The 20,808-nt window shown below is 46.0% G+C and overlaps 1 protein-coding gene across 1 annotated transcript in view; it reads left to right on the top strand.

Annotated features, from left to right (window-relative positions):
- The first annotated feature begins 7,453 nt into the window (after positions 1-7,453).
- Positions 7,454-20,808, top strand: part of CLIC6 (chloride intracellular channel 6) — a 59,656-nt gene continuing 46,301 nt past the window's right edge. The window contains exon 1 of the mRNA XM_012185952.5: positions 7,454-9,199. Within this exon, the coding sequence (XP_012041342.3) occupies positions 7,868-9,199 (1,332 nt within the window). The 5' untranslated portion in view covers positions 7,454-7,867. The remainder of the gene's footprint in view (positions 9,200-20,808) is intronic.

Genomic DNA, 20,808 nt, shown 5'->3' with positions numbered 1-20,808 from the left:
TGAGATCTTTACTGAGCGCTTGTTATATATATAGCATGTGCTTGGCCTTTAGAACACACCTGCCTGGAAAGTGGCAGGGAAAGTTTAAGTGCTATCCCTGGGGATGGGGGACCTCTTCCCCTCCAGCACCCTCAGCGCTGGGATCTATTCATTGCGTTTCTTCTGTTTGACTCCACTGACAAGGAGTCAGCTCCCTGCCATTCCTGCAAAACTAACTTTAAATGAACAAGAACTTTAATATCATTTCTGGCAACCACATCAGCAAAAAATTTATGAAATAATTGAAACCTACTTTAGAGTTCAATAAAGAAAGTATAAAAAAGAGAAATTATAGGACCACACAAATTTCTAGTTGATGCAGTTATGCCTTATATGGGCTTCCCTGGTGGATGAGACAGTAAAGAATCTGCCTGCAATGCTGGAAACCTGGATTCAATCCATGGGTCAGGAAGCTCCCCTTGAGAAGGGAATGGCTAACCACTCCAGTATTCTTGCCTGGAGAATTCCATGGACAGAGGAGGCTGGTGGCTACAGTCCAAGGGGCCACAAACAGTCAGACATGGCACACACATGTGCCTTATTTACAATATGGGTAGTTGTAATATATAATAAATAGTTATATATAATTCATTGTATTAAATTATTCTGCCTGAAATATTCACATATAGGGCCTTGCCTCCATATTATTGTGCTAATTCATAAGTATTATGAATATTTTTGTTGTTTTCCTGCCAATATTCACAGTCACCAGTTTGCTTTCAAGATTTTTGCTTGTCGTGTGCCACACATATAGAGGCTCTTTCTTTTCCTTCCTTCCTATTTCCCTTTCTTTCTCCCTGTCCTTCCTTCCTCCCTCTTTTCTTTCTTTCAACCACTAAGTCATTTTCTTGGCTCATTTGAAATAAAGGAGCAAACCTTATCAATACCTGATGCTCTACCCACTAGAAACCAGTAGCACCCTCCTATCTATGACAACCAAAAAAATGTGTCCCAGACATTATCAAATGTCCCACGACAAAACTGCCCCCAGTTAAAACTCAGTGATCAAGATCAAGCTCTGTTTCTTCAGATCACATCCATCACGACTGATTACAGGGTTCTGAAGTTCTGGAGACAGTAGATCACAAACGCAGGGTTCGAAAGAGTTAATAGAAATGCAAATTTCTAAAATAATGAAAGTGAAAGTGGCTCCAACGTGTCCAACTCTTTGCTACCCCATGGACTGTATAGTCCATGGAATCCTCCAGGCCAGCATACAGGAGTGGTAGATCTTCCCGAACCCAGGGATCGAACCCAGGTCTCCCACATTGCAAGTGGATTCTTTACCAGCTGAGCCACCAGGGAAGCCCAAGAATCCTGGAGTGGGTAGCCTAAACCTTCTCCAGCGGATCTTCCTGACCCACTGAGAGGGTAACAGGCAGGAAGGCCAGGGGTCTCCAAATGGAGGAAATAGGTTGCAGTGTCAGATATTTTTCTCTCAAGTGGCAGCAGGAAACAAACTAGCTACAGTTTTTCCTTCTCTATACAAATTTAAAAGGAGGTTTCGCTTAAAATACTGTGTTGCCATAATGACACCTGGTTTCACCTGAAGTTAACTATTCTCAAACCTTGAGTTAACCAATGCATTTTTCTTATGGAAATGTTTGTTTTAAGCTATGTTAATGTACGATGCATTTACCCCAGACTCTGTCTTCAAGTCGGTTCCGCCTAATGGCTCAGAACCTACTTGACAAACCAGTATGTTATACTCAGACATTGTTCCCCTAACCTATGTAAACAAAACTATTTGTATAGTAATCTGCCCTTCTATAAGATTCAAGCTAATCATTTTATGGCCCGGGATGAATCATCTGGTGCCAAGATTATCCCAAAATGCATCTTATGGGTGAGGGGCCTGGTGCCATTCTGAGTTTTAAACATTCCTTTCTTTCTTTGACAGACTGCTAGTGACTATATAACATCCAGCTGAAGACTAGCAGGGGGGTACTCTTTCTGCCCTCTTCTGATGTCTATGTCAGAAGCTTTCTCTATCTCCTTTATACTTTAATAAAACTTTATTACACAAAAGCTCTGAGTGATCAATCAAAATGCTAAGAGAAACTGTACAGATAGAGGTGGGAGATTTTGAACCGATTTTCGTTCTTAAATTCTAGTACTATCTCCATCTCTACCAAGATTGTTACTGCTCCTTCTGGTGTTAGAAGTAAAGGTGACAAGAATGAGAGGTTCAAACTACAGTCACCAGGACCCAGAAGCTAGCTCAGCAGAAGGTTTCTGTACCTTTTCTCCCCTGCCCTTTCCCCTGGGCTGAACGTGTTTCTATCAAACATCCTTCCAGGTTATGAAATAACTTTGCAGCAAGACTTTCAGCAGGTGGTTTGTAATAAAAATTGGGGTGCTTCCCCCTCATCTCCCTCCCCTTCTTCCTTTGCTTCTCCTTCCTCCTCTTCTCCCCTTTTAAAATCTCTTATATCATCCAATAAGTATTTGCTCAGAATCTAGTTTGTTTTAAAAATAGTGCAAAATCACATGGAAAGAAAACAGAGGAAACTCCCACCAGTTAGAAAAGTTCAGGGTGAAAGTGAAAAGTGTTAGCTGCTCAGTCTTGTTTGACTCTTTGTGATCCAAGGACTGCAGCCGGCCAGGCTCCCTGTCCATGAAATTCTCCAGGCAAGAATACTGGAGTGGGTTGCCATTCCTTTCTCCAGGGGATCTTCCTGACCCAGAGATCAAACCCCAGTCTCCTGCACTGCAGGTGAATTCTTTGCTGTCTGAGCCACCAGGGAGGCCCTCAAACCAGGACACTTCCTGTGTGGGGGGTCGGGGGGATTCTTTTATCATCTTGGTGGAAAGAACAGACATAACCTGGGCCATCATGGGCTAAGTGGGATGAAGTATCATCCTAGATTTCCGTGGCTCTTCCTGCCCTGTAATACACGGTTCTGTCCACATGTGACAGCTCTATCTCCTGGGACAAGTAGAACAAGGAAATTGTAGTGTTAACAAGAATCAGCGCTGTGCTGAGTATCACACATACATACATCCTCTGATTTGAAGCTCACAATGACAATAATCCTCTTATGCCCACTGTTCTAGATGAAAAACATACTCAAGATCACACAGTTAACATGTGATAAGGAGGGATTTAAGTCAGGCAAGGTGATCAGAGAACCCACCAGTTTCACATGACACAATTTGTGTTGGTTAGTGTGATGTTTTCACTGGCTTACAGGATGCTCTACCTGTGCTTAAATTCCTGCCTCCCAGGTGAGGACGATTTGGAGGCAATATTCTTCCTTTTTTTTTTTTGGCTGGGCCACATGACTTGATCAGGGTTGAATCCAGCCTGTCACAATGGAAGAGTGGAGTCTTAACCACTAGACCACCAGGGATATCCTGAGATACCCTTCTCTAAACTGAAATATGGAGAAGGAAATGGCAACCCACTCCAGTGTTCTTGCCTGGAGAATCCCATGGACAGAGAGCCTGGTGGGCTACAGTCCACGGGATCTCGCAGAGTCGGACACAACCGAGTGACTAACAACAACAACAACAAGCTGAAATATACCTCTATAAGTGATGGAGCACGGCCAGGTTTGGGACCATTCTTAGGTGAGGAGGAGGAGTTGTCTGGGGAGAAGTCAACCCAAGGGGGACATCTTGTTTGGCCACAGTGTGGCCTGTGGCCTGAATGTTCTAGATACACCAAGAGCTCTTCTGAAAGGAGCAGAGACCTGCTGGAGAAAGAGAGGGTCTCTGTGGAAATGAGTCTGCTCGTTCTGAGAAAACAGTAAAAACAACAAACCTTTATATCATTTATTTATAAGTCCTTGAGATTTTTTTGTAATCCTTGAGTTACCCTACTTTGTGTTTCCTCATAAAAGATGGTAGGAAAACTCTAAAATTACTAAAAATCGACTTAATTATCAGCACTTTTGCCTTTTCCCTCCCATCCCTGAATTCCTCACCTCTGTTTAACCCTCCTTGGTATTTAAATAGCTAATCTGGTGCTGGCCAATGGAGTCAACACTGCGCAAATCTCTAAGTGACTTCACAGTGACCTTCACAACTCGATTTATTTGGCATTTCCTTTGTGTTCCTTTATACCAACTGATCGACCTTTGCTGGTAATTAAAAGTATTTACTGAAGGACTCACCAAAGTCAGTCGATAAGATTTTCTGTGTATAGCCTGTCTCATGACATTAGCTTATCCCCCAAAGTATAAAACCAACTGGAAAAAGTGTATTTGAAAACTGGCTCAGATTGGGGACTTCCTTGGCACTCCAGGGGTTAAGACTCTGTGCTTCGAATGCAAGGGGCAGAGAACTAAGGTGAGGGAAGGCCAGGGAACTAAGATCCCAAATGCCATGTGGCATGACCCAAAAAAATTATCTATATATGTGTGTGTGTGTGTTTGTATACAGGTTGATATATGTGAAAGCATGCATGCAGTCACTAATTCAGCACTTATTTACTGAGTGCCTATTATGTGTCCAGCTTCACAGAACCACCATCCCGGTGGGGTGGGATGAAGGAGACAGATAATGAGTAAGTAGAATAGCTTATGTCACAAGGAGATAACTGCTATGGAGAAAAACAAGGCAGAAAAGGGTGACTGAGAGTAGAGCCTGTGTTTGAAAATAGACTGCTTATCCTTGTTCATTGCAGCTTTACTTATAATGGTCAAGATATGGAAACAACCTGAATGTTCTTCCTTGGGTGAATGGATAAAGCAGATATGGTAGATACAGACAATGGAATGTTATTCAATCTTAAAAAAAAAAAAAGAGGAAAATCCTGCCATTTGTAACAATTTGGATGAATCTGGAGGGCCTTATGCTAAGTAAGATAAGCCGGAAAAACAAAAAATAATTACTGCATAAGCTCACTGATAGGTAGAATCTAAAATAGTCATAGAAAGAGAATAGAATGGTGGTTATCAGGGACTGGGGTGAGGGGAAATTGGAAAGGTGTTGGTCACACGTTTCAGTTATGCAAAAGATGAGTAAGTTCTGAAGATCTAATGTACAACAATGTGACGATGGTAAGCAATATTGTATATTGCTAAGAGGGTAGGTCTTAAGGATTATTCCCATAAAAATAAAATTAAAACATAAAGTAAAATAAGTGCTTCGAGAAAACAGCATGTGAAAGATCTCAAAAGGTAAAGAGTGATCACTGAGGATACAGGCAGCATCCTTGGCAGAGGGTTGCCCATCAAGTTCCAGGAAATAGCAGAGAGGTTGGTGTGTTAGAAGCCGGTGAGGCCAGAAGAGATTCAGGTGCCTGGTTTTATGGAATCTCATACTTGATGTGTAAGGACTTGGCTTTTTCTTGGCATGAGACAGGAAGTCTTTGAAAGGTTTCAAGCATAAAAGTGGCGTGGTGGACTGGTGATTTCAAATGAGGATCAACTGACTGGAGAACAGACTATAGGAGGGTGAGGGAAAAGCAGGAGAACCAGTTAGGAGGTGATGGCTGCTTGGACCAGTCTGGTAGCAATGAGGGTAGATTAAAGAGGTTGCATTCTGGATATACTTAAAAAAAAATAGACATAATAGGATTTCCTGGCAGGTTGGATATGGCAGTGTGAGATACAGGAGCTAAGGTTTTTTTTATATGTTCATGTGTTTGTGTGTGCTTAGTCGCTCTGTGTGACCCCATGGACTGTGGCCCGCCAGGCTCCTCTGTCCATGAGATTCTCCAGGCAAGGACACTGGAGTGGGTTGCCATTCCATTCTTCAGGGGATCTTCCCAACCCAGGGTCTGAACTCAAGTCTCCAGCACTGCAGGCAGATTCTTGACCGTCTGAGCCACCAGGAAAGCCCTGTTCAAGTGTATATGTCTATATAAAACTCCAAAGGTATCTGGTTTGATTATTTTTTGTTGCTGTTGTTCCACTCCGAAGTTCTGATAACGGGAGGAAACTTCTCAGTCTTGTTCACTGCTGTATACTCAAAGTCTTGCTCTGGCTCCCTAGCACCCAGCCCCCAGGCCACCCCACCTCCTTCTTTCTCTCTAAAATAAAGTGTTTATTGTGGGTGAAAGTGAAGTCGCTCAGTCGTGTCCGACTCTTTGCGACCCCATGGACTGTAGCCTACCAGGCTCCTCCCTCCGTGGGATTTTCCAGGCAAGAGTACTGGAGTGGGTTGCCATTACCTTCTCCAGGGGATCTTCCTGACCCAGGGGTCGAACCCCGGTCTCCCGCATTCCAGGCAGACTCTTTAACCTCTAAGCCGCCAGGGAAGCCAACTTGAGACTTTTGAGTTCAGTTTTATTTGGGGCAAAGGGAAGACTGCAGCCCTGGAGACAGCACCTTAGTTAAATCTGAGAGACTCCTCCAAGGAGGCCGGAGAGGGAGTCAGGCTATGAACAAGTTTGTAACAAAGGGACTAGGTAGTCTGAGCATCAAAGATCTGGTATCAAGTTCAGGAATTTAGCATTCTAAGCCTGGGAAGATGCAAGCCTCTGGGCTTACAGAATTCATTCCTTTCATATGCACCTCACTATCTGGGGCCAAATCCAGTTTCCTTGTTCTTCTTAAACAGCAGTAGATGGCTGCTTCTCGTATTCCCTCGGCTCCTCAGCAATCACCATGGAGGGTGGTGGCATCCCCTGGATTGCAGTTTTGGGAGCCCTCAATCACATTTGGAGGCCAGAAGTCACTGATGGCTGTGACATTTCTTGTTTATTGACATGGCAGGAGATATCTTCATTTAACATGGGTAATGAGATAACAGAAAAATTTTCAAGAGCTCTGTTATTTTCTAGCTACCCTATTTTCAGCATTGAGCCTGTATTCATTTTAAAATGTGTGCTTTAGTCGTGCTCAGACTCTTTGCAACCCCATGGACTGTAGCCCGCCAGGCTCTTGGTCCATGGTATTCTCTAGGCAAGAATACTAGAGTGGATTGCTATTTCCTTCTCCAGGGGAATCTCTCCAAGCCAGGGATCAAACCCTGGTCTCTCACATTCCATGCAGATTCTTTACCATCTGAACCACCAGAGCTAGAAATATTGCATTTTAAATTACAGAAAATCAAAGAAAGATGCAGAATTATACGACTGATTACATGATACAGCTCCTCTTCCTTCTATATCGAGGCCCCTGGAACTTCTCAGTAGGCCCCGGCAGAAATTGGAAGGAAGGAGTGCCGCCTTGCCTTCCTTCTTCCAGGAGGTATCCACCTTGCTCGTGGGCACCGAGGCATTTCAGGGGCGCCTGCAGTTGAGCAGCTGCTGAAGTTCAACACTTGACTCCTGGGAAAGTGGGGATTAGGTGTTTGGGCGTCTGGGGGTGATTTTAATGGTTCTGGAACTTGAAGCTGTTCCAGAAAGCTCCCAAGCTGCCGGCAGGATCAGGATCTTTTCACTGAAATCCACAAAGGCCGCAAGAAAGGCTGTCATTGGCCAGGCTCTCAGGCCACCCACGTAGGGGGAGCGGAGGAGGATGCAAACCCCGCCCAAGCCCCAGGGGGGATGGAGGTGGCACCGGGCACTCCTGGTCAACCTCCGAACGCCGAGCGGCCCTCCCCAGCCGCGCACTGCACCCTCGCGGGCGCCTTTCCAGGGAACCAAGGTCGGAATTAGGGGTCCAGGTGGGAAGCAGACACGGAACCAGGGAGAAACAGGAGCGGTGAAAGAACCAGAGAGTTTAAGCTCGGGAGAAGGGGCGCGGCGTCTTGTGGCTAGAGGATTTCGCCCCGCGCGCCCAGCGCACCGCTCAGGCGCCGCCAGAGCCCGGAGCAGGGGGGTCCTCTCCGAGGGGCTGCCACGGTCCCCCGCGCCGTGCCCTTCGCCTAGCGCCAGCCGGCTCCTCAGCAGAGTCCAGGAAGGGTCTCGGGTCCAAGACAGGGATCTACAGCCATGGCCGAGGTCGCGGAGCTGGAGGGGGGCGCCCCGCGTCCTCGGAGCCCGTCCGGGGGCTCGGCGCTTCAGGCAGAGAGGCGGGGCGAGCCGGAGGCCGCGGGCCCGAAGGCTCAGCGAGAGGAGGCTAGAGAGGGCCCCGCGGAGGCGCCGGGGGGCGACGGGGCGGGCGCAGCCGCGACGGCCGCGGGGCCCGAGGGAGAAGGCCCGGGGCCGGCCGGAGGGCGAACGGGCGGGCTGGAACCGGGCTCCGGCGGGGGCCCGGGAGCCGAGACGCGGGGCGGGAGCGGGGCGCAGGGCCAGGCCGAGGCAGGGGAGGACGCCCGCGGGGGAGAGGGGCCGACGAGCGGCGCGGAGCCGGAGGAGGAGGCGAGCCCCGGGCCAGGTGTGCAGGGCGAGGAGCCGGGGGAGGCTCAGGGGGGGCGCGGGGACCCCGCTGCCCTGAACGCCAAGGAAGAAGCGGGGAGCGGGCCGAGGGAGCCGGCCGGCAGCGCGCCTGGGGCGTCTGGGGCGCTCGTGGACGCCCCGGAGTCGGTGGGGGAAAGCGTGGTAGCTGAGGGGTCGATGGGGGCCCGCGTGGACGCCCCGGAGTCGGAGGGGAACAGCGTGGACGCCGAGGGATCGGTGGGGGCCCGCGTGGACGCCCCGGAGTCGGAGGGGAACAGCGTGGACGCCGAGGGATCGGTGGGGGCCCGCGTGGACGCCGAGGGGCCGGCGGGGGAGAGCGTGGGAGCCGAGGATTCGGTGGCGGATAGCACAGATGTCGGGGGGCCAGCAGGGGCCAGCACGGATGTCGGGATGCCGACGGCAGGAGCGCAGGGCGCGGAGGGTGAGCCCCGGGACGGAGGGGGCCACAGACCCCAGTCCGAGGCAGAGGCGATTGAGGCCCCAGCGGCGGAGAGCCTGGGGTCCACCCCCGGCGAGCTTGCGCGGGGGCCTCGGGGCTCAGCGGAGGAGACGGGCGACCCGGAGGGAGGGGAGTCGGGGGAAGCGGCCCCAGGGGACGCGAGGGCAGAGGCCGGTGAGGACGCGGACCAGGGTGGGCCCCCGGGGCAGGCGGAGGAGGCCGAAGAGGAGAGGCCGGAGCGGGGTCTCCAGGGGCCAAGCGAGGAGGCCACGGCCGGGGGCGAGGAGGAGGGCACCGCGGCTGGAGAGGCGATCCGGCCGGCGGAGGTCGGGGAGCCCCAGGCTGACCTGAGCAACCACCTGGCGGACGAGCGCAGCGCTGAACGCGGCGGCGGGACAGTGCCCGAGAACGGCGGCCAGGAGGGCGGCGAGGCGTCCGAGGAGGGGTCCCCGGGGCAGGACCACGACATCACTCTCTTCGTGAAGGTAAACCTGGCTTCCCGCAACTCCTGGGACGCCCCCTCCCAGCACCCTCAGTGGTGTCTTTTCAGATCTGATCCCAGAGGGACGCGCAGGGGTCATGCTCTCTGCGCCCGATGGTCACCGAGCCCTCTGTCCGCGAGAGCCAGGCAGGACAGGCTACGTTTCAACGAGAAGAGTTAAAGGAGCGTGGTTGTTAAGTCGCTCAGTCGTGTCCGACTCTTTGCGACCCCATGGACTCTAGCCCTCCAGGATCCTCTGTCCATGGAATGTCCCAGGGAAGACTCCTGGAATGGGTTGCTATTCTTCTCCAGGGGATCTTCCCCACCCAGGCATCGAACCCACGTCTCCTGCTTTGGCAGGCGGAATTTTTTTTTTTTTTTTCCACCGAGTTGGGGAAATCCAAAGGAATGTGATGGGGAAGAATTAAGGGTTTGGAAACAAAGAGGTTGGGATGAGGGTGGTGGGAGGTAAGTCCAGCATCCCACTGGCCTTTGTCCTGAAAATCCTAACTGGCCCTTCTAGTCTGGAGATTCTCAAAGAACCTACAGAACAAAAGCAAAACCCTGACAAGCCCTATTGATGTTCCGAACAGTTTCTGCCAAAGGAAACGCTAATACTTAAAGTGAAAAAATGCCAACAGGTTGGTTGTAAAGTGAAACTGTATACTAGGACTCAAAGCTCAGAGGCCCAGAGCTGGCCCAAATTTTTAACTCCCAAAACCTCTTTCATTTTGGGAGAATCAATAAAGTATGTTTGGGAGGAAAATGGAAGTTTATTTAAATATGGTAACATTTATGGAACATTTTAGCTTTTTTTTAAAGAAGCATGCCATATGCTGATAACCATCGTCTGCTTCTTTGTCATATTTTCAGCCTTACTTCAAAGAGTCAAAGAGGACAAAGATTCTGTAGAGATACAAGTGAGGTAGTTTTGAGTTTAAATAGGGATTCCTATGAGGCATCACAAATAAGGACCAAGGTCCAGGAGCAGGTTTTTTGTTGAAAAAGCTCTTCCCAAAGACCTTTGGCCAGACTGGGAAAGCAGCAGATAATAAGGTCAAGAATGTGCATTGTATGTTAAGTCATAATCCTTGCAAAATATTTCCAGGCTTATAGAGGCCAGTTATGACCCAACCTCTTTGACAGAAATGTAAGCAAATTTTAATAACTGGAAAAGAAAAAAAAGGAAATAAGGAAAAAAAAGTTCCCAACATGATTAAGATCAGAATTTCAAGAATCCTTTGAGTGGCAAGAGTTTGAGAAGAACGGGCTTGCTTTTCTTCACTGTGTTGTTCAGGGCAATTTTAAAGATGCTGGGACTTTTCAGACCATGTATTGGGACCTAATCTGAGGGTACAAACCCCAAGGAGGTCCCTGGAGCACGAAGACTTCAGGGGAGTTAGGGGAGGGGGAACCTGAACACGGTGCTGCTGTGCCTATTCTAGCTCCGCCCCTTGGTTTAAGAAATTTCCCCTGGCTCTGGTCTCTGGGCTATAGGATACCAGTCTCTCATTACAGCTTGGAAACAGTTTCCTAACTGGACTCAGCTTCCATCCTTGGTTTTCTCCAATCTAGTCTTTCGTCATAGCCAGTGAACTAAGGAGGAAAAGACCTGATCTTTTTGTTTCCTAGTATAAAATTCTTCAGTTGTTTATGGCAGATAAATCCCCACTCCTTAGCCAGATCACGAGGCTCTCTGGGATGTGATTCCTGTCTCCTTGGCATTGCCTGGGTGCCCCCTCACCACCCCCCCCCCCCTTTTGATACCACTGTGCCGCCAAGTTAAACTACTTACTGGTCCTTGGGAGAACCACATTCTTTTCTGCCTTGAAATTTTCCATGTGCTCTACCCAAATCAAGTTTCTTCCCCTTCATCCCTCTCGTCCTCCCTTGCCTGGCTATCTGCTTGTGTCCAAGGTTCCGCGTGGCCATCGTCTCCTCCAGGGAGGCTTTCCCAACCCTGATTTGGCTTGGGTACCCCCTGTCAAAACTCCACTCACACCACCCTCTGTATGCTGTCTCCAGTGTGGAGCACAGGTCTGGAAATGGATGATGTATGTGAACCGGTGGCTGCCTATAGGAGGTGGTATATTGTAATGATCAGTAGCACAGACTTTAGAGCCAGTGAGCTGGGGCCAAATCCTGGCTTTGTTCTTTCTTGCTGTGTGACCTTGGGCAAGTTACTTAGCCTTTTTGTGCCTTCGTTGCTTATGGATAAAACAGAACAACCATAGTACTTACTCTATGAGGTTGTTGGGATTCAAGATAAGATTCTACTTAGAACAGTACCTGACTTGAAAGAAGCCTGGTATAAGTGTGAATTCTTGTTACATCTGCTAGTTCTGATCAACTTTCATTGATTTTTGCATGGGGATAGTCCCTTTTCCATTCCATCCTTGCCATTTTATTTTATTTTAGGGAAAATACCTCTATATACCCAATTACTTCCATTCTCTGGGGGAGAAGAATATTATGAAAAGTAAAAACAAGTTGTTTTCTCAGATTCTGCTTAGAGTAGTGTGTGTGGGCAGAGGCAAGGGGGCATGTCCTGAGTGGCTTAGCCATAATGTTTGACTCCGATGATTGGCAGGGTACTCAGTCCTTTTCCTTTTGTTAAAGTAACAAATGGACCTCCAAACAGTGAAACTGGTTTTGAAGCAACTGCTGCCTGATGCAACTTCTAAGGGTCACTTAGGATGTGTCCCATAGGATTGTTAAGGCATCTCACTTTCTTCTCATGCTTCTAATCATTGTCTTGAAAAACAGAAGCAAAGCAAAACTCAAGCAAAAGCCCTTTAGCCTATTTTATCTCTTGACTTTGTGATACTTGATGTAGAATCCTTAAATTAGTTCAGAATAGGATTTCTTTGCCAAATTTAACCATTCCTAAGCTCCTTATTTGGGCTGCACTTTATCTGGACGCTGTATTCCATAGTGGACATCTGACTGTCTAGGTTTTTTAAACATGTCAGGGGCCAGTGTATCTTGGTGTGTTTTTGATGCCATGACTGGAGTGTAAATTTCACAGAGCTGTTCTTTAAGGATAATACTGCAATGTTCCTCTAACTACCTAGCCTTCATGACAGCCTAGTAAACACAGTTTTTTTTCTTCTTCTTTTTTTTAAACAAAGTTTTAAGTTAATTAGTTCTCATTCTATTTGGGAAATTTTTTATATTTATTCCTATTTTTAAAATGTATAGGTGACAAATAAATGTATTGATTATCAGAAAGTAATGACATATGACACAGTAAAATGTAATAATAAGATGTGCTTCTAAATTTAGCCACCTGGTAGTTCATATTATCTATCTTGGTGAGAATTGTCATTCTATTACTTTGTCATTTTATTTTATTCTGTGCACATGCAAGAATGTATTCTTGGTTGTAAAAGAGCCATGAATGTATAAAGCAGTCCACTGGAAAGCCTCCTTGAATTATTGTATGGTAAATGAATTGCTGATCATGTAATTTTTAGTTTTGTTTTCTCAAAGAAGTGATAATTATTTATCAAATTGTAGGGTAACCCTGCAATGTCTTTAGAAACAAAAATTCTTCTCTTCGTTACAAAGCAAAGGATGACAACATAATAACACACCAACACAGTGAGAACAAATGACAAACAAGATACTAACACCATGGAGTAAAGTAAGGATCTTAGACACAAGGATTTAGTAGCTAAGGAAGTCTTGCTTACAGGTTTGGTTCTTCTAATACTTTCAGGCAGGCTCCAGGGGTGGGATAGGTCTTCCCAGGTGGTGCATTGCTGAAAGATCTGCCTGCCAATGCAGGAGATATGGGTTCGATCCCTGGTTGGGAAGATCCCCTGGAGAAGGAAACTCCAGTATTCTTGCCTGGAGAAGCCCATGGACAGAGGAGCTTGGCAGGCTACAGTCCATGGGATCGCAAAGAGTTGGACATGACTGAGCACACAGGCAGCAGGGGTGGAATAGTCTAAAAAATGGATTTCCTAGCAAATTTCACATGACTTAATTAAAAAAAGCATAATGTATGTGACAAGTGACTAGTCCTGGACCAGAATCTAATAATTTCTTAAACTATGTTTTGGAGACCATACATTTAACCACTAATATGCAGCTACTGCTGAGCTCGAAAACTTGTATTTGCCATTATATTTAGACTCTCCAGGGAGGTGAAACTGAGTACAACAAAGTAGAAGTCAAGTCATGGCCTTTGAATAAGCATTGTCTCCGAGAGATGCTGCCTCCCTAAATAGATAAGTAAATTAACTGAGTTGTCCTAACATTGTCACATTGAATGGGGGTTGGGAGTGGCGACGGAGTCTGTTGGGACCAACATCTGGTGGACTCTCTGTGCGTCCGGGAGCAAGCAGGCTGAGACCTCTTTGGTTTGGTGTCTGAAGAGCTTAAAAGGGAGATGTTATTTCCATAACCAAATATGAATTTTGTGTTCAAAAGGGAAATGAGCAAAAATGCAGTTCTGTAACTTTAATTTTTCCCCCCAAATGACATTTTTTTCGTCATTGTTTTCTGAGTGTCTATGCCACTTGCTTACACATTTTGTGATTGTTCAGTTGCTCAGTTGTGTCCGATTCTTTGCAACCTGTGTACTGCAGCACGCCAGACTTCCCTGTCCTTCACTATCTCCCAGAATTTGCTCAAACTCATGTCCATTGAGTCATCAATGGATGCCATCAACCATCTTGTCCTCTGTTGTCCGCTTTCACATTACATTTTTGAAATCATACAAGGTTAGTTGGGGTGGGAACAGAGGTGCTTTGCTAACCTCTTATACACATGTGCACACACAACACAGCACATGCCCTTGAGTGAGATTCATGGGGTGTCCTCACCACCTGGCACAGCAGAGGGATTGTGGGAGGCCCTCCATCTGTTCTTGGTTCACTTCAGTTCAGTCGCTCAAGTCGTGTCTGGCTCTTTGTGACCCCATAGACCACAGTACTCCAGGCTTCCCTGTCCATCACCAACTCCTGGAGTTTACTCAAACTCATGTCTATTGAGTTGGTGATGCCATCCAACCATCTCATCCTCTGTTATCCCCTTCTCTTCCCTCCTTCAATCTTTCCCAGCATCAGGGTCTTTTCAAATGAGTCAGTTCTTCGCATCAGGTGACCGAAGTATTGGAGTTTTAGCTTTAGCATCAGTCTTTCCAATGAATATTCAGGGCTGTCCTTTAGGATGGACTGGTTGGATCTCCTTACAGTCCAAGGGACTCTCAAGAGTCTTCTCCAACACCACAGTTCAAAAGCATCAGTTCTTTGGTGCTCAGCTTTCTTCTTGGTAATGGAAAGTAAATAAGTCAGATGGATGGATGATTGGTTCAAGGTGCCTTGCTGGATTCGAGCTCTGTTCCCCACTGCTCAGTCCAGGGTCCCTTGCTCAAGGGCCAGAGTCAGTCTTTTCCATGAAGGCACTATAGTCTGGCACATAATATTCACCTGGGGAGGAAGGGAAAGTGGGATCCTGTTGAGTGGGGGCTATACAAGCAGGTACAGAGGACCTGCATGTCGAGTGGTCTCTAAAGAGTTATGGACTTAACTGTATTTGAGGAGACACAGAGAGTGGGACCCTTGGATAATCCCTAGCACAGATTCTTCAAGATTTTCTAAAATAGGCTGGCTTTGCCCTAACTATTCTCTGAGCTCCTGTGATATTCAGCCAAGAAAAGTTTTCTCTGAGAATCAGGGAGGTGGTTATTTAAATCTCCTAAGCTTCTCTTTTTTCATCATTAATTTTCTCTGTTCTTTTTCTGACAGAGTGCTGATTTATACAGTGGGCTCTGTATCTGGGCAGAGTTGGGGGGAGATATTTTCTAAAATATTTCAACTTGTATTTTACTATTTACTTCAGTTTTATTTCACAAGTGGAACAAATTAAATTTTTTAAGAGTTAAAATAGGGAGGTTAAAGATGTTTATGCACAGTTCAGCCATTCATGGAATCTATGAGGTTCTTTTGTTAACTGTGTCTTTTTAAAGAAAAGATAATACATTAGGAAAATAAAAACATAAATATAAAAAGGTACAGTATGATCAAAAATGTTTTCTTCCACCCCTGAGGCCCAGTCTCTCCATTTTCTCTCTAGAGATATTCTGCAAATATTCAAGCATATATGTGAATATCTTCGCTGCATTGGTTACTGAGTGCTGTGTGACATATGACTCTAAGACTTAACACCGTAAAACAACAAACGTTTACTATTCAAGGTTTCTGTGTGTCAGAAGCTTGAGAGTGGCTTAAGCTGGGTAGTTCTCCTTCATGAGGTTGTAGCCAGGATGTTGGCCAAGGCCCTGATCTCATCTGAAGGACGGATTGCGGCTGGAGGATCCACTTCCGTGGGGTTGGTTGACTCCTGTCAGTTGTGAAGAGGTTCACGTGTCCATCACCTGGACTCTCCACAGTGCTGCTTTAGTGTCCTTGTCACATTTTGGCTCTCCCCAGAGCACGGATCCAAGACAGGAAGCCTTTCATGACATTGTGTCAGAACCCAGTGCAGGAGATGAAACAGATGCGAGTTCAGTCCTTGAGTCAGGAAGATCCCCTGGAGATGGGAATGGCAACCCACTCTGGTATTCTTGCCTGGGAAAATCCCATGGACAGATAAAGAGCTGGACATGACTGACTGACTGAGCACAGCAACTGAGAAATCACACGCTGTAATTTCCGTCTTATACTGTAGTCTAAGTCTAGCCTTCAAGGAGAGTGGAATTCAACTTTACCTTTTGTTATTTATTCACTTATTTTTTAGAAGATATTTTTTTGCTCACATCACATGTGGGATCTTAGTTCTCCAACCAGGGGGTCAGACCCACACCCCCTTCCCTGGAAGCACAGAGTCTTAACTGCTGGACCACCAGCAAGTACCTCAACTCCACTTTTTAAAGAGAAGGCCAAAGATGTTTTTAAAATATTTTAAAATACCACACCTTTTTTTTTTTTTCCACAAAAAGTTCAGTTCAGTCACTCAGTCATGTCCAACTCATTGTGACCCCCATGGACCGCAGCACGCCAGGCCTCCCTGTCCATCACCAACTCCCAGAGTTTACTCAAACTCATGTCCATTGAGTCAGTGATGCCATCCAACCATCTCATCCTCTGCCGTCCCCTTCTCCTCCTGTCCTCAATCTTTCCAAGTATCAGGGTCTTTTCAAATGAATCAGTTCTTCACATCAGGTGGCCAAACGATTGGAGTTTCAGCTTCAGCATCAGTCCTTCCAATGAATATTCAGGACTGATTTCCTTTAGGATGGACTGATTGGATCTCCTTGCAGTCCAAGGGACTCTCAAGAATCTTCCCCAACACCACAGTTCAACAGCATCAGTTCTTCAGCACTCAGCTTTCTTTATAGTCCAGCTCTCACATCCATACATGACCACTGGAAAAACCGTAGCCTTGACTAGACTGATCTTTGTTGGCAAAGTAATGTCTCTGCTTTTTAATATGCTGTCTAGGTTGCTTATAACTTTTCTTCCAAGGAGCAGATGTCTTTTAATTTTATGGCTGCAGTCAGCATCTGCAGTGATTTTGGAGCCCCAAAATATAAAGTCAGTCACTGTTTCCCTATCTATTTGCCATGAAGTGATGGGACCAGATGCTATGAAAGGTAGTACACTGGAAATACATTTGGTTGCATTTTGCTGTCTTTACTTAACATCGTGTCTTGTAAATCATTCCCCATTGGTGCCTGTAGCTCCCTCACATTCTTGTTAACATTTTGCATTTTTCTCATAGTGGGTGTATTCTACTATCAGTTTGCCACTGTTGGATATTTAGGTAGTTTCCCCTTTCTCATGTGATAAGCAGTGCTGTAGTGAAAATCATATATGGAACCTAAACTCTTGGGAATGATATTGCTAAGAGGAAGGATGTGCGTATTTAAGATTCTGATAACTTATTAAATTTGCTCTCCAAAGAGGTTATGCCAAACAGTGCTCCCCTGACCCTCCGTGAATGCTGTGTCTGCTTCCCCATCTTTGTCTGCTCAGTGTGTTCCCTAACATTTTGAATCTGACAAGTGAAAAATGAGATCCATTGTCATTTAACGCACATTTCTCTTAGTATACATGAGACTGAGTTTAATTTTACACATTTAAAAACCATTAGTATCTATTTTTCTGTTATCTATCCTTTGTTGTTTATGTCCTTTGCTCATTTTTCAAATTGCCTTTTGGTCTTGTTCTTCCTGATTTTTATATTAAGGAAGTTAGACCCCTGTCTGTTTTGACTATTTGTACTGGAGTAATTTATCCTTTTTGCTTTAGTAATTTCTTGTAATGGATACTTGGGAAAACAAAGCATAGGCTGTGACAGCACTCTTAGAAACTTCATTTCCTGAAATGTTTAAATGCTCTGTTTTGCTTTTTATTTTCTAACTTCTTAAGTCCTGAAGGATTAGATATTTCAAATCTTGCCTTTCTCCCTTCCTTTTTAATTAGTAGGTTACATTTTATTAAGCACACATCCTTTCAGGATCAAACTCTTGCCTACATTGTTAGAATTCCTGTTCAAACAAAGTTTAAAATGTATAGATAGCAGCATCATTTCACACCCACACTGCTCCACCTGAAAATGTAAAGATATATCCCTTTGCTCTTGCCATCTCCTGAAATGAATTCATGACAGATAATTACCTGTGGTGAAGTACTGTTTCTAAGATTGTGCCTCCTAGCCAGATGTTCTGTTTTGGATTCCATCTGTTGAAAGAATTGACCACAATGTAGAGATGGATGACAAATCCTGTTTGCAGAGGACCAGGGAATTGCGGAGGCCTGCCTGTGGCTTATGTCAGATGAGAGAGAGGCTGGAAATACACAAATACCAAAGATTGTTTGAAAAGATAATTTTGAAGCTTCTGAAAGTGTAGCTCTGTGAAGAAATGCAGACCATGTGGGCACATACTTCCTCAGTCTTCAAGGGAAGTCTGATCTTAAATATGCCTGCATGATCATGAGATTAAAAATATTCTCCATTTTTTGAAGGGGTTTTGGGGGATACACATACATGTATGGCTGAGTCCCTTTGCTGTTCACCTGAAACTACCACAACATGTTAATTGACTATTCCCTAATACGAAATAAAAAGTTGAAAGCCAGGAAAAAAAACAAAAATTCTCCATTTTTACTAGTTTTATGGGCTCTATTTCAACTCTTTCTCTGTCCTTCTGTAGTTGGTCATCTGTGTGAAAGCTGAATCTTGATGTAGGGCAACAGAAAAGCTGCTTTTCAGTCTTTCTAACTACCAAGTGGTATTTTGGACCCAAGCAAAGAGCCAACTCAAAAGACCCTGATGCCGGGAAAGATAGAAAGCAAAAGGAGAGGAGGGCTGCAGAGTATGAGATGGTCGGATGACATCACGGACTCAATGGACATGAGTTTGAGCAAACTCCGGGATATGGTGAAGGACAGGGAAGCCTGGCGTGCTGCAGTTCATGGGGTCGTAGAGTTGGACATGACTTAGTGACTGATCAACAACAAGAAGCCTATTTAAAGTTGAGTAAGGAGTACACACCATGTAACACTGTTTGAGGCCAGTGTTGATGAACAGAAAACCTGCTTTTTTGGAGCCTTCAGCCTTAGAGGGTGATCTGAGGAGAAATGACTTCAATTTTTTATGAGGCAGGAGAGCACTGGGGCTGGAGTTAGCTGGGACAGGTGGGATGAGCAGGATGGTAGCCTGGGCGACGACCAACAGAAAGGAGACGTGTGGTCTCTAGATCTCAAACAGTGAGGGCTCCTCCCTTGTGTTGAAAAGTAAGTGAAAGTCGCTCAGCTGTGTCTGACTCGTTTCGGCCCCATGGAGCGCCAGGCTCCTGTGTCCATGGGATTGTCCAGGCAAGAATTGCTGGAGTGGGTAGCCATGCCCTTCTCCAGGGAATCTTCCCGACCCAGGGATTGAACCTCGGTCTCCTGCATTGCAGGAGGTTTCTTGACTGTCTCAGGCACCAGTTGTGCTCAGTGGATGGATGGTTGACAAACATGGCTGTTACATCATGTGGAAGAAATTGGGTGGGCCACTTCATATGCCCTTTACAAAATACTTATTTATCTACTTATTTTGGCTGCACTGGGCCTTAACCAGGGCCCAAGAGAGCCCCTCCCCGCCGCCCGTGGCATGTGAACTTCTTAGGTGTGGCAGGCATATGGGATCTTGTTTCCCAGCTAGGGGCTGAACCTCAGTGCCCCCTGCATTGGGAGCGTGGAGCCCCACCCGCTGGACCACCAGGGAAGTCCCCATAGGCCCTTTTTATAGTCACTTCTTTGTCATGTCTAAGAGGCAGCCATTTATTCTTATCCAGGAGAAGCAGTATGTGCTGGTTAAGGAGCTACTAGCCTCAATACCCTCTTTTCACTTAGAGTGTGCAAGTTTAGGGCTGTTCTGGGAAGCCAGAGATTTGGTTCCATTTTTTGAATCTACGGGACTCTGCCTGTGGCCCGTGAGGCTCTTGGCGATCCAGTAGGAAGACCCTCGCTGTGCACCCCTAGCCGCCCACCCCAGTTCCCCAGTCCATCTCCAACCACCGTGCACTGTGGGGATGAGAAATCAGGACAGGGAGGCACCCTGGGTGGGGCGCACCAGGGAGTCGGATGGGGCCCTTAGGACAATGGCCACGGGCGTGGCCAAGACACCTAGCACAGCTCAGCTGCCATGTGCTGTGAAGGTCACCCAGCATGAAGGTGCGATTGGAGAGCCAGAGACTTCAGGCTTTCTCCCTAAATGACGACAGTTAACACTTTGTTTTCTCGGTTCCTTTGGTGTCAGGTCCTTGGATGCGGTGGATTCAAAGAATCTTTGAAAGCCTTTACCTCTCCTCTACTTTGTCCCTTTCGTTTGAACTTCATCCAGGCTGGATGCCTTCAACTCTCTTCCCATAAATTACCCGACAAGATGAAGTTTGGGTTGCACTCAGTGGCTTTTTGGTGTCATTTAACTCTCTGAGCAGAGAATTCCATGCTTAAGAAAACTTAGAGGTCTGGAGTAGGAAATGGCAACCCACTCCAGTATTCTTGCCTGGAAAATTCCATGGACTGAGGAGCCCGGTGGGCTGTAGTAGTCCATGGGGTGGCGAATGGTTGGACACAACTAAGTGACTGAGTGCATGCACACGCACACGCACACGCATTTGTCTCTGTGTCAGGCATCTACTCTGTTCATCAAAACTTGTCTGAGAGAACCCTTTGTATCCTGCAAGTAGAGTGCTCTTATTTGTCTTTCATCACATTATTCAAAAAGAGTTGGAGGTTTTGTTTTCTTTCCCCTAGTTACTTTGTGTGTGTATAGACATATTTGTGAGAAAGGTTGACAATATAAAAAGTTTGTTTGGTCAGTCATATGATGTTCTGTCCACTGCCTTTTAAATTTTTTTAACTGAAAGAATTGAGCCTTTATTGTAATATTCTCCACTTGAAATTATTTGGTTTAAAAAATGACAGTGAATGTATTCCTGCATATTTTTTAGTGATAATTAATCACCTGTGATACATATTTCTAACCCTTAATCTTAATCTCTGTCCTTTATTGTGTGTGTAGTTTTTTTTTTTTTTTGGACTCTCATGGAAAAATGTATTTCTAAAATTCGTATCACCTTTGGACATCAGGCAGAAAGCATTCTTTTTT

This window comes from Ovis aries, chromosome 1 (assembly GCF_016772045.2).
Source record: "Ovis aries strain OAR_USU_Benz2616 breed Rambouillet chromosome 1, ARS-UI_Ramb_v3.0, whole genome shotgun sequence".
Taxonomy (NCBI): domain Eukaryota; kingdom Metazoa; phylum Chordata; class Mammalia; order Artiodactyla; family Bovidae; genus Ovis; species Ovis aries.
Note: the sequence above shows the minus strand (reverse complement) of the source record. Positions and strands in the feature narration are given on the sequence as shown.